Below are 19,652 nucleotides of genomic sequence, written 5' to 3' on the forward strand. Positions count from 1 at the left end.
TATATATATATATATATATATATATATATATATATATATATATATATATGGCTGCTGAGTTACATTAAACACTTTTTCAGAAAAAAACCTAACGGACGAATAACATGAGAACAGTACCAATCATCAAGGAAACACATCATATATTCAAACTTTAGACTCATACCTCGCAGCTGAAAAGAATTGAATTCACTAAGTATGGTTGACGAAAATTGGATTTAGAATGAGATTTCACTCGACAAGACGAGATATGAAAGGACATACCATTGTGTGTATTTTTTCGGGCATTACATATTCTAATCAAATTAAAATACACACGCAGATATATATACATATATATATATATATATATATATATGTATATATATATATATATGTGAATATATATATATATTTTTTTTTGTTTGTTTTAGAATTTGATTATCATCTGCCATGCTTGGACCAAGAACTCACGAATTCTTTGTAAATGCATCCAACTAAGAAATGCTCACATGCACACGAAGAAACACACCCACCCACACATGCATAATATATATATATATATATATATATATATATATATATATATGTGTGTGTGTGTGTGTGTGTGTGTTTGTGAAATTGTCTATTTTTATGAAATACTTTCGACTTATTATATATATTGCATTTTTTTTCTTAAATGTGAATATACATGTCAGCGTTGAAAAATATAAGTTTTTCAACAAAGCGCCTTGGATAAAACGATTAAGATATCACAAGGTCACCTTGCGCGTTTCTGCATTAATGTCTAAGAATACATCAGACTGGAGCTTAATATAGGAACGACACATTTCATCCCTTATGCAGTCACGCCTGCTTTATATCTACCCGTTAAAACTTGGGATTTTATTTTTACGGTTTTTTTTCTCATACACAGCTATTGTTTTTGAAGTTTCTATAAAAATTAAATTGAGTTAGCTTCCCAGAAAATGCCGGTATGTATATATAACATTCACTCATAATATAGCGATATTTTCTTCTGCAGATTTTACACTGTTAGAAAAAAAAAACTAAGGAATATATTTCTGAGGAACGCAAGAAAAAATAAAAAAAGGTTTTATATAATTTACTGTTTTTACGCTAATAAAATTACGAGAACACTAAGAGTAACTTTAATATTGGCAGAATATATATATATATATATATATATATATATATATATGTGTATGCGTGTGTGTGCATGTGTGCCTGTGTGTGGGTGTATGTGGGTGTTTGTGTGTTATATTAAAATAGCTAACACTTTATTTTTTTTCTAATATTTCATATGCTGGTAATGGAATACAAAGAAATATTAACCTATTGTTGATCTTGTCTTATTCACGTGCATATCACTTACCCTCCCTAGGACATTGATATCATATAATAAGCGTCCGCTTATGTTTATTCAACACTGAAGATTGCAAATCTATTACTTGTAAGAGTCGCTTTTATTTTTGATAAGATATATCAATGAAAAAGCGGACGACACGACAATACCCACTTTCTCTCTACGACTCATTTAAACCTCAGAGAGAAAGTTGTTTTTCCGTCCGTTTTCACTTGATATATGGTAATTTAATTTCGATGTATTGATGTTTTTTTTATAATAAAACAGAGATTTGGTCGATTCTGATTGTTATAACATTTCCGTATTATTATATCGCACGATATCTTAAAAATTAATGTAAACATTCAAAATCTGTGAATAAATTCGAGAGTAAACTAATTCATAGTATTTATTTTATCTTAATATATAAGATCGATATAATTAGAAAATTGTTTGTAAACCACATGCACGCATATACATATACACGTATATAAATACGTATATGTATTTTGTGTGTGTATATATATATATATATATATATATATATATATACATTTTATTTTACGTAATCTTCTAAAAACGTGTTATTCTATTTATAAATTTGTTAATGGCGTATAAAATCAATTTTGTTTATGTTTTATAGTTAATATTTTATTTGGATTTTGGAAACGATTGAGAGTTCTTGATTAGTAATCATGGGGAAATAACAATAACACCTGAGAAAACTCTAAATGTGTGTACGTGTGTTTTTTGGAAGCATAAATTCATTGCAAAAGTTTGTTTTTTGTGGGGGGATTATGAAAAGTGCAAGTAGGTTTTATGCACGTTTTTGAATAAAAGATTAATGTAGCGTTTTAATGTTTGATATAAAACGCATTAGCGCCTGCTAAAAACGCCATGAACATCGAATCTCAGCTGATTTTTATATGCCGAAGGAATAATTAGACACTAAAAAGTATATTTTTATAGAAAAATAATATAATGGTGATAATAACATAAAAATGTAAAACTAGTGGGACTTGCGTAAATTCCACAGCGGAATTTTTCATATTTAATATATTGCTGCTGGGCATTCTGTGGTCGGTCAGCATTAATGCAGACATCATCATATTATTCTACATGGTTTAAACTGCATTCCCCATCCTTAATAAAATAATACAGTTGATATATTTCCTGGGATTATTATCTCATTACAAATGCACCAATCCGTCAACTCAAATTTATCAGGTTTCATAATTCAGCGTTTACTTAAATAATAACGTTGATACATTGTCTGGGCTTATGATTTTTTTACAAACACACCAATCAATTAACTCACATGCAATTATCTTAAGGTAGTCCTTGATATGTTACTAATTCGACAAGCATTTTTCATAATTTTTACTCAAATTATCGCCCCTTTAATAATTTTGATATATTGTATGGGTTAATAATTTCATTACTAACACACCAATAAATTAAATCAAGTTTCATAAGTTTTCAAAATCATTGGATATGTTACTAATTTTGACAATCAATTTTCATAATTTGACCCACATTATCCCCTTCCCTTACAAAAATATTAAATTTTGTATATTGTCTTGGCTGATTATTTCATTAGAAATGCAGAAATTCATTAACTAATATTTAATGATTTTTCATAATTCTTGGATATGTTACTAATTTCGGCAAAAATTTTCGTATTTTAACTCACATTATCGCTGGCCCTTACAAAAAAGTCTCTGGTATATTGTCTAGCCTGATTATTTTATTAAAAACACATCAATCAATTTACTCGTATGCCATCATTTTTGTTTATAATTCTTAGAAATGTTTACAATTTCGGCAATATATATATATATATATATATATATATATATATATATATATATATATATATATATAAATATAATGTATGTATATAAAAGCGAAAATGTGTGTGTATGTTTGTGTGTATGTATGTATGTTTGTGTGTCTGCTATAAACTTTCGACACACGCGACGAAAATTCACAAAATTTGTACCATATCGAAGCCCCATCTTTCGCTTGAACAATATCGAAAAATTGGCCAAAAACGTTACCTTCTTCACCCGGAAATTGACAAATTTCCACGGGTGGGGGTCAACAAAAACGGGTTTTTCGTAACGATGCCCGATTCTACACATGCGTCAGATGACGCCATGACCTAATTTACTTCAACTAGTTGAAAAACCAAACACGCTTCATCTCCGTCGCTTTAGCGCAATTGGTTAGCCTGTTTGTTCATTATGTAAACGTTTTGGGTTCGAATCGTGTTTTTATGTTTTTATTTTTTTTTCGATGTTTTTACATTTACATATTGAACCCTGTATTATTGAAGCGATTTTTCACGTAACGTTTGTTTTCCTGGTTTTTTCTTTTTTTTTTTTACTTCGCTTATTCTAAGCGACACCCGGGTATCCACCGATTTTTTAAATTTTAATATCGAAACAGGCTTATTTAACCCATTTTTCACATGTTCGTTTGCCTACGTTATATTTTTGTGTTTCCCCCCACCCGCTTAATTAAAACGATTTTCTTTTCTTACTTCGCTTATAACAATGATTACATCGGCATCGTCATCGTCGTAACGCTCGACGACTTTCAAACATCTTTCACTTCTGGCTGGCCGATTTTATTTTCAAACTTCGCCTCAGGGGTTCGGCTTCGATCCTACCCCCCGGCTTCTTTTTTACTTAACACCACACACTCCTACAAACACCCGGGCAACGCCGGGTACCCCTCGCTAGTATATATATAAAAGCAAAAATGTGTGTATGTTTGTATGTATGTATTTGTGTTTTTGTGTCAGCTTCAAACTTTCCACAGACAGAACAAAAATTCACAATTGAACCTCCATCCTTCGCTCGAAAAATATCGAAAAATTGGCCAAAAGCTTTAATTTTCAACAAAAACCGTCCTCTCATGACTAGATCGGTGCTACGCCTGCGTTAGATGACGTCATGATCTGATGTAGTTTAAATCATAAAGGAACTGACTAAATTTCATATACGTCGTGTTAGCTGAGTTGGTTAGAGGGTTGGCTCATCATCTAAACGTTTTGGGTTCGAATCGTGGTGTAAGATGCCTTTTTTTCGATTTTTCAAATTTAAATAATGGAGCAGGGTTATTTAAGCCATTTTTACGTAATGTCCGTTTTCTGTATTTTTTTACTTCGCTTATTCTTAGGTTTTCATTTAAACCAACCCCCCCGCCCGACCACACACACCTCCAAACACTCGGGCAACGCGAGTACCCCCCGCTTCTATCTCTCTCTGTATATAAAAGCGAACATGCATATATGTATGTATGTATGTGTGTTTGTATATCTGCTAAAAACTTTCGACCGAAAATTCACAAACTAGAGCTCATATAAAAGCTCCATCCTAAATATCGAAAACTTGGCCAAAAACGTTATTTTTTCATCCTGAAATCAGCTCTTATCTACAGGGGGGGTCATCAAAAACCGTCCTCTCATGACGAAATATGTTCTACGCATGCGTTAGACGACGTCATAACCATGATTTAGTTTAAATATTTAAAGAGCTGGCAAAATTTCATGTACGTCGGGTTAGCTGAGTTGGTTAGAGCGTTGGGTCATTGAAGCAGGGTTATTTAATCCATTTTTCACGTAATGTTCGTTTTTCTGTTTTTTACTTCGCTTATTCTAAGGTTTTCATTAACATCCCCAACCTCCGACCGACCACACACCCAAAACCACACGGGTACTCACCGACTTTTTTAAATTTTGATATCGAAACAGGCTTTTTAAAGCCAATTTTCAAGTGTTTTTTGTTTTGTTTTTATGTTTCAGATTTTGTAAAGAAGTTTTAGCATTCGTTATTCTGTTTTCTTTTTTGTTTTTGTTTTTCCGATTTTTACATTTAACATCGGTCGCTGGTTACGTTAGTTTTTTGTGTTTTTTTTTTTTTCGATTTTTTGATTACAAACACCGCCCGGGTACCCCCCGCTTTATTTCTCAAATAATTTTTTACGTTCGTTTTTCTGATTTCTTTTGTGTTTTTTTTACTTCGCTTATTCTTAGGTTTTCATTACCCCCCCCTAAACCCCGCCCGACCACACACACCACCAAACACTCGGGCAACGCCGGGGACCCCCGCTAGTCTATATATATATATATGAAAGCGAAAATCTATGTATGTATGTGTGATTGTATGTCTGCTTTAACTTTCGACAGACAGAACAAAGCTCACAAACTTGGTTCATATAAAAGCTCCATCCTTTGCCCGAAAAATATCGAAAAATTGGCCAAAAGCGTCAATTTCTCCAGCCTGAAATCAGCACTTATCCACAGGTCAAAATATTTAAAGAACGGGCAAAATTCCATGTACGTCGTGTTAGCTGAGTTGGTTAGAGCGTTGGTTCATTATGTAAAGGTTCTGTGTTCGTGTCGTGAGGTGTCTTTTTTTCGATTTTTTTTTTATTTTAATATTGAGGCAGGGTTATTTAAGCCATTTTTACGTAACGTTCGTTCTTCTGTTTTTTTAATTCGCTCATTCTTAGGTTTTCATTAACATCCCTCACCTCCGACCGACAACCCCCCCCCAACACCCGGGTACCCACCGATTTTTTTAAATTTTAATACTGAAACAGACTTATTTAAGCCATTGTTCACTAGTGTTTTTTTTTGGGGGGGGGTATTTTTCAGATTTTGTAAAGAAGTTTTAACGTTCGTTTTTCTGTTTTCTTTTTTGTTTTTTTTCCGATTTTTACATTTAACATGGTTCGGTTGCCTTGCGTTAGTTTTTTTTTGTGTTTATTTTCGATGTTTTGATTACAAACACCGCGCGGACCACCCCCGGCTTTATTTATCAGATAAGTTTTAACGTTCGTTTTGCTGTTTTTTTTTGTTTATTTTTCTTATTCTTAGGTGTTCATTAACACCCCCTCACCCGCCCGACTACACACACCTCCAAACACTCGGGCAACCCGAGGTACACGCCGGCTAGTCATTTTGTAAAAAACCCACTAATAAATTAATCGCAACTTATCCTTTTTATAATGCTTGGATATATTCCGAATTTCGACAATCATTTTACATAATTTTAACCCACATTATGTTCCCACTTATTTTTATATTGACTTTCATATATTGTCTTGGCTTATTATTTCATTACAAGCAGATTCATCAATTCTGGGTATCCTCATAGTATATATGTTCCTTCTATTATATCCAATCTCGGGGCATATTGCGTATTCTGCTAGTATATATCTTCCAACTATCTCATTCTATCTCTTGCTACTCTGGGCATTATGCTTATATATGATTTCCAGCTATTTCATTCAATCCTGAGCGACGCTGGGTAATCTGCTGGTATATATTTGCACTTGCTTCATCCAATCGCGTGACACAAGTGGTTAAAATATACATGAAACAAAGTTAGGGTTAAATCGTAAACTACTTCGGCTTTTTCCTGAACTTGCTTTATATCCAACCCCACGGTTAAAATATACAGGAAATAATGTAATATCTAATTAGTAAACTTTTTCCAGGACTGAATCCTTATTTCCTTCCCCACTGTTACAATATAGTTTCAATGTCTATAACGTAAATGGTTTCCGTCATTTCCAGGCCTTACTTCATATCCTCTACCCCACTGTTAAAAATATGCATGGAATAAAGTAATGTTTAATGAGCAAACGGCTTCAGCCATTTCCGAGACTGACTTCATATCTACCACCCCACTGTTAAAAATACATATGAATAAAGTATTTTTTTTAATCATACACTGTTTCAGCATTTTCGAAATTAATACATAAAAACAATACCACGATCATGGGGTATGCCACCATTACTTCAACATAAATGTATGAGAGTAGTATCATTTACAGCATTTCAGTGACTTTAATCCCTCCTCCTTAAGAAGAGCATTTGCAATTACTGCCATGACGGTATGCAGGACGAAAATATGAACTAAGGATTACTTGATAAATTTACGTGATTTTTGGAATGTTACAAACAAGCAAGTAGCGTGCAATGATCGATTTATCTAACATCTGAAATCAGCAGCACATCAGCGTGATTTTTGGAATATTCCATATGATGTCAATATAGTAAATCATGAATATATTACATGCCTCTTTTTTTTACATAACATAATGACGTGATGACCGGAAGTAAACACGTATGCCATTTACCCTTCCCCTACTCGAATATAAGGAGTAGATTATTCATGGGATCTCATCAAATACTCACCAAATACATTAAGTCACATTTAGTATAATCTATGTATTAATACGATATCGTGTGTGTTTTTAAACATCAAGCAATTACATTTGCCGAAAAGCGTGACACACAAAAGAACACCCGCCCTATCGTTCTAATATATAGATTATTATTAATGCCATAATTATAATAATAGTAGTAACAACAATTGTAAATAAATATAGAAAATTATAAGCGTCTTGTTTGTAATAATAATAAGAATTGGAATAATAATAATAATAATAATAATAATAATAATAATAATAATAATAATAATAATAATAAACTGAGTGAATATATCTATTACACATTTACAGATAAAGCTGTAAACTCCATGAATAAGAAAGGGTGGCAGGATCGACAAAAGAGACAGCATGGTTTTCTATATTTAATCATCTCGTTTTCTAGAAGGTGTAAAATGTATTAATGACATAGTAATTTAGTTATACGAGAAACCATAAACTTTTCCCCAAGCATCAATAATAAAACGCTTGAAGATTTAAAACCATACGAAGCAAGTAGATTATTTAAATTTAAAATGTAATAAAACATGTGGAGATGAACTGAGAGCTTAGCGATAATACAACACAAATATTGAAACAAAAAGAAGTATCTTCCAAGGGGGTTCATATCAAAATTACCAAACAAGATCAAAAAATAATAAATTAAATTGAGATAAAAGAATTAATCTCAGATTTTACATGAATTTACGTATGACTTTTTTCAACAGAAACACAAAACAATAAATTAGTAATGCAAGCGCTAATAAACACGACCAAAATATTTAGCCAGGATATCAAGATCGACTTTTATATGAACGCGCATGCATTTTGTTTTATAAGAAAGGGGTAACAAACGACAACAAAAGGTATGGATACACTGAATGGGAAAAAGATAAGATAATTAGTTTAACATAACGGCGCCACATATTTAGGTTTTCTTAAAGCTACGGCAATCAAAGTGACAAAAAGAGGGTTATTAGAAAAATACTGTAGATGAAAACAAAATACTTCTATAAATTAAACTATATCTTAACAATGTGAAAAAATGTATGAGCTTATATGCAATGTCACTAATATTAGTTACATATACATATCGTCTATAGGATGAGCCATTTACACAGTGGACTATCTAGATCAGAAAACAAGGAAACTGCTAGCTATGCACAAGACTGATGCTGACTGACCCTATCTCAAAATTAAAGACGAAAGGGAAAGGACTGGTTCTCAAAAAGACTTTGTAAATTACAAATAAAGCGAATCATACATAATGCAGAACACCGATATAATAAATGTCACAGCTTCAGGCACTGGTAAAAGGAACAAGACAGAAAACAAAGACGCTGTGTATGATACTAGAAATAAAAAGTTGAAAGAAAACAGCTTCAGGGACGATTTATAAGTAAGATTAAATATGATATAAACGTAAACACTCGTTCATAACTACAATACAGAGAAACTTCCCCCTTCCTAAGAGCAACACAAGATAAAGCGATTAGAATCAACTTTAAAGGGAAGATTGACGAGGTACTGTCAAACAATAAATGCAGACTTTCTGCACAGAAGGGCAAGACTAAAAACATAATAAATAAATTCAACGGACTAGTAAGAAAACGAATATAAAAATAAACATAAGCAAGTACCAAGAGCTTATATGGAGAAAGTATTCAGCAAGTATATCGTGAACACTTGGACAAATATTAGAAACACAAATCGGCACCACGTGAAAACGGTACTCATAAAATCCTATCGGATATAAACATACAAATAGCTTATTCTACCCCCTAAAAAGGGTATGGCAGTACAGTTACAAGAAGGAATAGCCCATCAAATCGCAAATTTCACTGATCTAGCGCATCACGAAGTAAATGCCAAGAAGACAGCAATAAATGCGATACCCCAAAACTTCTTAGAGGTGTATGTAAGAAAAAAAAGTTAGGATTACACCACTAGTGGCTGAATTACTTAGAAAATTCATAAAAATATTAGAAAAAATAATGGGAGAGATGAGAATAACAGGGATTCCGGAGAAGATTCAACGGATAATAATAATGGAATCTGAGGAAATATTAAGGAAAACCTTTAATAAAGAGACAAATACATATGAGCTATAGGCACGAGACAGACATACAGAAAAGTCTACAGATGTAAGAAACAACGCGACATCATGTGAAATCTTAAAATCAAAAATCTTTATGACTAAGTAAGCAATCGCGCGCTGTCAAACCCTAGTAATTCGTTTGTATGTAACTATTAACTGGATACCCACTAAATTATATTAGTTATAACAACACCACCACCACCAACAACAACAACAACAATAATAATAATAATTATAATAATAATAATAATAATAATAATAATAATAATAATAATAATAATAACAATAATAATAATGAAGTTCTACACCCCCATCATGCATTCCCCCATTGTTTCATCACCGACCCCCTAAAAAAATGATACTAAAGGGCCGAGAAGGGTCAATAAGGACTGAAAGACCCAGGAGCGCCAACCATACCTCGGCTGGACAAGCGCAAAGAGAACAAGGACCTTGGGGAGGCTGAGTGCCACTCAAATTCCAGTACAAACCAATGGCCACTACCAGCGAGAAATCAATGGTAAGCGACTGTTGCGATGATAGGTTTCCTTATTACTATTTCGAATATTTTTTTCCTGACATTCTCCTTTATTCCTCTGTTCATGATGCCTACACCATCCAACACTCCCCAATACTTATACTTTGTATCTTCTATTTCCTTCATGATTTCACCATTTGGCAGCACTATTCCATTCGTATGAAGATTTACTTCCATTTTCATCACCAGCACCGCACATTTACTTATCCCAAAATCCCTCCCGATGCCTTTCGAGTACGACCATACGAGCTCTACCAATCTCTCCATTTCCTTTTAATTTCAACCGAAGAGGTAATTCTCAGAAAATCGATTGTGTGGTTCACGTAATCACGATAATCCTTACATATTGACTACAATCTTGTCGATTGCTTCTCAAGTTAATGAACTTTAAAAACTTGCTGATTTTATATGCAATTTTAATCTCATCTTATAAAAATCTCATCTTATAAAAAGTATTTTCGATTACTCCCCGATGCTATGTTTACTCTTGCTAATACGTCTGCGTTAGGACAATAGCAAATAATGAAATATATTTAAGTTTCGGTGATGATGTTTTTTTTATATATATTTCATTATTTGTAATTGTGCTAACGCAGACGTATTAGCAAGAGTAAACACAGTTCTAGCCCTCTAAAAATACCGTGTTTTTTCTCATATTTTTTCTCATATATATTTCATTATTTGTAATTGTGCTAACGCAGACGTATTAGCAAGAGTAAACACAGTTCTAGCCCTCTGTTTTTTTCTTATATTCTTTTCTTCTTTTTTTCTAGAATTTAGACTATCTTGCGTGTAATGCGACTGCGCAGAATGGTACTACATTCCAAACACCACCATAAATAATTGTTAGATAATTTACCGATGAGTATTTATTTCTTCTCGCTTAGAATGGAACCTGAAGCTATTGCGAGGAAAATGTAGTTTTACTTCATGTAAACACCCCTTTGGTCTTTATTTGATATAGTTTGACCCAGACATTCCGAAGCTGAAGGATCCTCAATACCAGACATATTATTATTTACTTGGGAACTTAGCATTAAACCTGACATATGTAGGTACTTCTGTATTTGCCGATCTATCTCTTACTCTCCCTCTCGGTTATTCTCTGTCTCTTTCTCTCTCTCTCTCTCTCTCTCTCTCTCTCTCTCTACATATATATATATATATATATATATATACATATTATATATGTGTGTGTATACATATATATATATATATATATACAAACATATTTGGACACACACATACATACACACACACACACACATATATATATATTCAATCATTCAAATATATATATGTATATATTCAAATATATATATACATTCAAAAAAAATATATATTCAATCAACAATTCCCCCACTAACCAACAATCACGAGTTTCTTTGCTCAGCAACCGAGAAGGCTAACATGCTTGCCAGTCGGTTTGTCTCAAACTCAACACTGGACCCTCTAAACAACCCCCTACCTCAATTTCCTATGCGGACAGACGCCACGCTAGACGATCTAATAATCACTCCTGCTCAGGCGCATGCTATAATAAAAAACCTTGACACTTCAAAAGCATGTGGACCCGACCTCATCCCAGCTGTGCTATTAAAAAGTGCTTAGCCGAAGTAGCTCCAGTTCTCTCCAAACTCTACAAAAAATGCCTTAATGAATCTTGCTTTCCGGGCTGTTGGAAAACTGCTTCTGGGGTACCAGTATTCAAGAATTCTGGCGAAAGAACTGACCCATTAAATTATCGCCCTATTAGCCTCCTCGCACTGTTTGCCAAAATATTCGAGACCTTAATTAACCATGCTCTAGTCCAGCACCTTACAGATGCTAAACTCCTGACCGACCAAAAATATGGATTTAGAAAAGCCCGTTCCACGGCAGACATCCTCACTGTAATCTTTGAACGCATATACCATTCACTGGACAAAGCGGGGATTGCAGAGCGGTAGCTCTAGATATATCTAAGGCTTTTGACAAGGTATGGCATGAGAGTCTCCTCAGGAAGATTAGATCATACGGTATCACTGGTAGAATACTTAACATAATTAAATCCTTCTTAGATAAGAGAAAACTCCAGGTTGTCCTCGACGGTCGTACATCTAAACAATATGATATAAATGCGGAGGTGCCCCAGGGATCTATCCTTTGACCTCTGCTGTTCCTGATATTCATAAATGACCTCCCCGATAAAATTGCCTCTGAGATGGGTATATATGCTTATGACACCACACTCTATAGCAGGCACGACAGGAAAACAAATGAACATATATCTAAAGTAATGGCAGAAGCATTAGAGGGTGACCTCCAATCAGTAGTGAAATGGGTGCAAAAATGGATGTTCACGTTCAATGCCGCCAAGACAAAACTGGTTTCAGTCAATAATAAAGAGATTTAAATAAACCTTCTATACCGCCTATAGCAATGGCCAACGACTATTTATCTGAGAGTACGTCTCTCAAGCTCCTTGGCCTAACGTTCACAGGAAACATGAGTTGGAACACTTTCATCGAGAGCATTGCAAGGGCCGCTGCGAGGAAGGCGGGCTTTCTCTACCGTGCTAGAAAACTTCTAACACCCGAAAGTATCTTGCACCTCTAAAAAGTCGATTATTCGCCCATGTATGGAGTATTGCTGCCATATTTGGGCTGGTGCATCGGCTACTAGTCTCTCGCTCCTTGACAGGGTTCAAAAGAGAGTCGCAAATCTGATAGCCCCTAAACTGGCATCTAAGCTTCAGCCTCTGTCCCATCGTCGAAACGTTGCATCCCTCTGCCTGTTTTACAAGTACTATAATGGTGAATGCTCTGATGAATTGCAAGCACTTTTGCCCCCACGACGTGACCACCCTTGACAGACCCGAGAAGCTGCAAAATCCCACCCCACACTGTAGAGATCCCTAGATATACAAGATCTTTCTACTCCAGTAGTGTCTTCCCCAGAACTGCTAGACTTTGGAATTCCATTCTAGGTCACTGCTTCCCCAACTGTACTGACATGCATAAGTTCAAGTGCAACGTGAACCAACATCTCGTTGCCCTAATCCCTACATAGTACCCCAGTAGATGTTTCCCCTGATAGTAGCCCCCTACACCAAAGTGGCAATGTGCCTTGTTTGGGGTGAAAATGTAATATATATATATATATATATATATATATATATATATATATATATATATATATATATATATATGAAAGCAAATTTCTATAGTACAGATTGAACTTAATAGGGACGTATTCAAATAAAGAGAAATATCATATTCCCAAAGTATACAATGAAGGCTACATAAGTAAATATGATATTCACAAACATTTAATTTTGTTACATCCTCGCAGTTATTTCAACAAGACATTATCTAGATTAATATTTGTGATAATTTTCATCGTTTCTGATCTCTTGAGTTTAAATCTAATCTACCTGTAATATATATATATATATATATATATATATATATATATATATATATATATATATATATATATATATATATATATATATATATATATATATATATCTACAATTATATAAATGTGACTTTGCCTGTGTGTGTATGTGTTCGTTCGTTATGGATTTAAAAACCTTTGCACGTCCGTTTATGAAATTTTACACATAGGTTCTCAGTGTGTCTGGGTGTGTTTACGGGTACCTATTGCATCGGAAAGCTTTCCTAAATCACCATCAACTACTATTAACAATGCTTTTATTTATTTGCTATTTCCGATTTGATCGGCCATTTCTCCAATTCGTTGCCTAGCAACGGCGAGCAACGGCGAGCAACGCTACTTAACCCTTCTACGTTATGGAATAGTTGCTACTACAACTGCTCCTACTAATACTGCTACTCGCTGCCGACGCACACATTTACATTTAACAAATTCGAGCAGACGGTAACTTACATTTTTTTCTAATTCAAACAAACAAAAAATTCATAACAACAATAATACAACATTGTTTATTTTTACATTTACATTACTTATGCATTTAGAAAGCATTTCTCAATATTATTACTTTTCGCATTTAATCTTCTCATACTTTTATACATATTTATTATATCTTCAATTTTTGACACCTAATGTAGAGGTTTTCAAAACTTTACATTTTAATCCCAATATTTCTACGTTGATGTAACGGGGACTTTACAAATACTGATTGCCTTTTTCCTGGACATCCATTTTTTTCATTTGATTTTACACCATACATTTATACATATTTATACATATTTATTGTACCTTCAAATTCATTTATTTCACGTATATCTTACTTTGTTTTATTTATATAAATATAGAGGTTTTTCCAACTGTACATTTTAATCCCAATATTTCTACATTGATGTATTGGGGAAATTACACATACTGATTGCCTTTATTTTTATTTTATTTTATACCATACACACTACCTAAATATTGACTCTTTCAACAATTGTTTCGGCAGCATTCCATTTCAATTCCACACACACCCGCAGAGTAATTTCGCAACAATGCCACCCAAAAAAAATCAGCTCGGAAGGCGCACGAAAGCAGCGACTACTGTTAGGAACATCAGAGCAAGCCTAGACTACGATGAAGTAGAATTATTACGTTCTCGCGAAGCACAGCGCATGTCTCAGACCAGATCTTCTGAAACACTTACTCAACGGACTTATCGTTTATCTAGACATGCTGCAGCCATGGCTCAACTACGTTCTCCACAAACTGCAGAGATTCAGGCCAACCGTAGAGCAGCCAATGCTGCAAGTACCTCTTCTGCAAGGGCCAACGAATCTACAGAAAGGACAGCTCGGCGGAGAGCAGCTAACGCAGCCTCCACAGCTTCAGCACGAGCTGCTGAATCTACTGAAGCGAGGGTCAGACGACTTGCCCGAGATAACACATCCAGAGCCGCCATTCGGTCATCTCAGCCACCAGAAGCTCGAAGGATACGAGTTCAGGCTGTTACTCGGAGATTTCATGCCTCTCACGGCAACATATGCCCTTCACCGGAGTTTTGGTTACGCAAAGCATTGAACTATGACGCCAACTATGACTTCTCTACCCGGCAGGATCTTAGCATTGGTTCGATGAATTGCATATGTTCATTCTGCAAAGCTAAAAAATGGCCGGCAGAACCTCCAAGCCTATGCTGCTCTTCGGGTAAAGTTAAACTACCATCCCTACAGACTTTACCTCAACCACTGCGAGACCTACTTTTGGGCATGACTGATGAATCTAAATATTTTCGGAAATCCATTCGACTTTTCAACTGCTACTTCCAAATGACATCATTTGGTGCAAACATTGTCCGTGAAAGCGGCTGGAATCCCGCATTTAAGGTGCAAGGCCAAGTCTACCATCTAATAGGGTCCCTTTCACCTGATGAGACCGTACAACCATCATTTTTACAACTCTACTTCGTAAGTGACTACGTCCAACAAGCTGAAAACCGACTAGCTATTACAGCCGAGACAAACGACAGTTCGGATCGACGACAACTCAGTATTGTTTTGCAGCTTCAAGACATGCTCCACCAAACGAACCCATATATTCAAAGTTTCAAGTATGCACTACAGAATGTTCCTCTGCCTAATTTTTCCATCGTTATTAACGCAGACAAACGTCCTACAGGAGAACATGAGCGTCGCTTCAATGCTCCCACTTGCAACGAGGTTTCTGCAGTCATCCAGGGTGAGCACAACAACAAACGCGACATAGTTATTCATACTAGGGGTGGACGTCTACAGCGAATACATGAAATGCATCGATCATACGACGCACTACAATATCCCCTACTATTTCCTTACGGTGACGATGGATACCATTTTCACATACCATGTCAACAAAACTTGGGACAAACGACCATCAATCCCAAAACTATTACATGCAGAGCATATTACGCATACAGACTGATGGTTCGCGACGACGATTTCAACACTCTCCTTCGGAGTGGACCTCTTCTGCAACAATACATAGTCGACATGGCAGCAAAAATGGAATCTGAAAGGCTCCTATATATTCGGGTTCACCAAAAACCGGCTTCGGTCGTCTTCATACATACATCTGCACGATGGCATGAGAAATGAAACTGACCCTAACACTGTTGGAAAACTGACAATTCTTCCGTCCACATACATCGGTGGCCCGCGTTATATGCATGCCCGCACACAAGACGCAATGACGTACGTCCGCTATTATGGCCGACCGGATTTGTTTATTACCTTCACCTGCAATCCATCATGGGAAGAAATACGAGATGAACTGTTTCTGGGTCAAGAACACTACGACCGACCTGATCTCATTGCCCGTGTTTTCCGGCTTAAATTGTGCAAACTCATGGATCTTATAGTCAAGGGTGAAGTCTACGGCCGAGTAAGGTGCCACATATTCACTGTAGAGTGGCAAAAAAGAGGCCTTCCGCATGCCCATATCTTAATCTGGCTGTGTGAACGGATTCAATCCACTGATATTGACAAAATTATCTCAGCCGAGATTCCCGATCCTGGATTAGACCCACAGCTTTACGAAATTGTCAAAGCAACGATGGTTCATGGACCCTGTGGTCCTGGCCAGAAAGCTCAATCATGCTGTAAAAAGAAATCGGTGTGCGCTTGCGGCTACCCACGGAGATTTGTCAATGCTACACAAACAGGAGGTGATGGTTACCCACTTTACAGGCGACGGAGTCCAGGTGATGGCGGCCATACGATGATAGTCGGTCGGAGCACTGTTGATAACCGATGGATAGTACCGTACTGTCCCTTGCTGACGAAAATTTTCCAATCGCACATCAATGTGGAGTTCTGTCACTCAGTGAAATCCATTAAATATATCTGCAAATACATCAACAAGGGAAGCGATGCTGCAGCGTTTGCTGTTCAGCGCGACGGTTCTCGAGACGAGCCATCTGCTCATGTCATTGGACGTTTCCTGTGTTGCGGTGAAGGTGTATGGCATTTTTACTCATTTCCCTTGCACCAAAGATATCCTGCAGTTATACAACTCGCTGTTCACCTTGAAAATGGGCAAAGAGTTTACTTTTCTGCCGGCACTGCTAATCAGGTGGTGGAGCATCCACCAGAAACTACGCTTACTGCCTTCTTCAAACTATGCGGCCATGATGAGTTTGCAAAGACGCTTTTGTATCCACAGATCCCTTCCTACTACACTTGGAATAACAAACAGTGGACTCGCAGGAAGTGTGGAGACCCTGTCGATGGCTTCCCAGGGGTTAAATATGATTCCTGTCTCGGGCGAGTTTACACAGTGCCACCACGTCAACATGAGTGCTTCCATCTTCGTCTTCTCCTTCACGAAGTCCGTGGCCCTATAAGTTTTGATGACATAAAAACTGTCGATGGCGTCCTGTGTGAAACCTTCCGTGATGCATGCTCCCAGTTGGGACTACTTGAAAACGATTCTCAGTGGGATGCCGCCATGACAGAAGGAAGTCTATTCAAATCTCCCCATGCTCTACGGTCGCTCTTTGCAACTATGATAGTATGGTGTGACTTGAGCGATCCAAAACATCTATGGATGAAATTTCGTAACTTCATGACCGAAGACATTTCCAGAAGAGCCCAACTTGAGAATACATCGGTGGAGCAAGACTACTCCCAAGTGATTTACAATGAAGGGCTAATGTGCCTCGAAAACCTCCTTTTGGAAATTGGTGGTTCCACTTTACCATCATATGGCCAACCTGCCCCCATCTGCCATGAAGGGAATAGTTTGAGCCTAAATTTACTGCGTGAAATATGCTACTCACCTACAGAACTTAATGCGTACATTGCTGAGAATGAGCCTAAACTGTTGCCTGAACAACTGAACGTCTACCATATGATCAATGAAAATGTTCAACAGAACCGTGGAGGAATATTTTTCTTGGACGCACCTGGTGGCACAGGAAAAACCTTTGTCACCAAATTAATACTTGCCCATGTGCGACGGAGTGGAGCTGTCGCTATAGCTGTTGCAACCTCTGGAATTGCTGCAACTTTACTCCCTGATGGCAGAACGGCACATTCAGCTTTAAAATTGCCCATCAACTACACACAAACTGAATTCCCAACATGCAACATCGAAAAGAATTCGGATAAAGCTGTTTTGTTACGCAGATGCAAACTCATCGTATGGGATGAATGCACGATGGCGCACAAAGTTGCGTTGGAAGCATTGAACAGGACCCTTCAAGATTTACGCAACTGTGACAACGTCATGGGTGGATTAACAGTTCTGCTGTGTGGAGATTTCCGACAAACACTTCCTGTTGTCCCAAAAGGGACACGCGCTGATGCTGTTCAAGCATGCCTGAAATCGTCGATACTGTGGGATCAAGTTCACCATTTAAAACTCACAACAAATATGCGTGTCCACCTTAGCCGCAACCCAGATGCTGCTAATTTCTCTAATGCACTTCTGGAACTTGGTGAAGGACGTACTCCCACAGACACTGAAGATTACACAAATGTTGAACACATATCAACCATCGTTGAAACGCCAACCCACCTATACCAGGCAGTTTTCGAGAACATTCAGAAAAACTACAGGGACTTTGATTGGCTCGCCACGAGAGCGATTCTGGCTCCAAAAAACGCCTCCGTCAATGCGATTAACTACAGACTTTTGGAACTCATCCCGGGAGAGGAACGTGTCTATAAATCCATTGACCGCACACCTGATACTGCTGATCTGGCTGATTACACGGTGGAGTTGCTAAACTCCCTAGAACCACCTGGCCTGCCACCCCACATACTCCGACTTAAGGTTGGAGCTCCTATAATGCTCATTCGTAACCTCATACCACCAAAGCAATGTAATGGAACCCGCCTCGTGGTAACATCCCTGTCACCTAATATTATCGAGGCCAAAATATTGACTGGCTGTGGAAAAGGAGAGACAGTGCTAATTTCGAGGATACCCCTATATCCATCAAATCCAGACCTGGGCATTTACTTCAAGCGATCACAGTTCCCTGTGAAACTGTGCTTCGCGATGTCCATCAACAAATCCCAGGGCCAAACCTTTGACGTTGCAGGCATTCATTTACAGGAGCAATGTTTTTCTCACGGTCAGCTCTATGTAGCTGCCTCACGTGTGGGCTCACAATCCAAACTCTTTGTGTTTTCTCCTAAAACACTTGCTAAAAATGTTGTTTACAAAGAGGTTTTATAATTTTTCAACAATTTTACACCTCAATTTCTCCTCTCTATTAACCGTGTTTATTCCTTCTAAAGCTTTGCCAGCACCCAGTAAAGAATTCACTAACCTGGATTCTTTTTTGTAACAAAATGAAAACAATTTCATGTATTTACACAGTAACCTCTATGGAAAGAGAAATAGAGTGAACATATGAATTTGGCAAAACCTAGAGTGCCCTTAAATATATTCAGAAGCATTTGCGGTCCTTATAATTCTTTTGTCTTTATTTGGTTGCCAACTCTGCATAATTAGATTCATTCTGATCAACCCTAAACAATTGTATTGGCTATGGAATAACATTTTAG

General features: G+C 36.6%; 1 protein-coding gene across 1 annotated transcript; it reads left to right on the plus strand.

Moving 5' to 3' along the window:
- The first annotated feature begins 16,323 nt into the window (after window positions 1-16,323).
- On the plus strand, window positions 16,324-19,320 carry LOC145248647 (uncharacterized). Its single transcript, XM_080110321.1, has one exon. It carries the CDS (start codon window positions 16,324-16,326, stop codon window positions 19,318-19,320), a length of 2,997 nt encoding a protein of 998 aa, XP_079966447.1.
- The last annotated feature ends 332 nt before the right edge of the window (window positions 19,321-19,652 follow it).

This window comes from Euprymna scolopes, chromosome 27, assembly GCF_053919585.1.
Source record: "Euprymna scolopes isolate OS-2025 chromosome 27, ASM5391958v1, whole genome shotgun sequence".
NCBI lineage: Eukaryota > Metazoa > Mollusca > Cephalopoda > Sepiida > Sepiolidae > Euprymna > Euprymna scolopes.

What these genes read in the sequence shown, in the direction of transcription:
- LOC145248647 (XM_080110321.1), top strand. Translation starts at nt 16,324, where the DNA reads ATGACGTACGTCCGCTATTATGGCCGACCGGATTTGTTTATTACCTTC.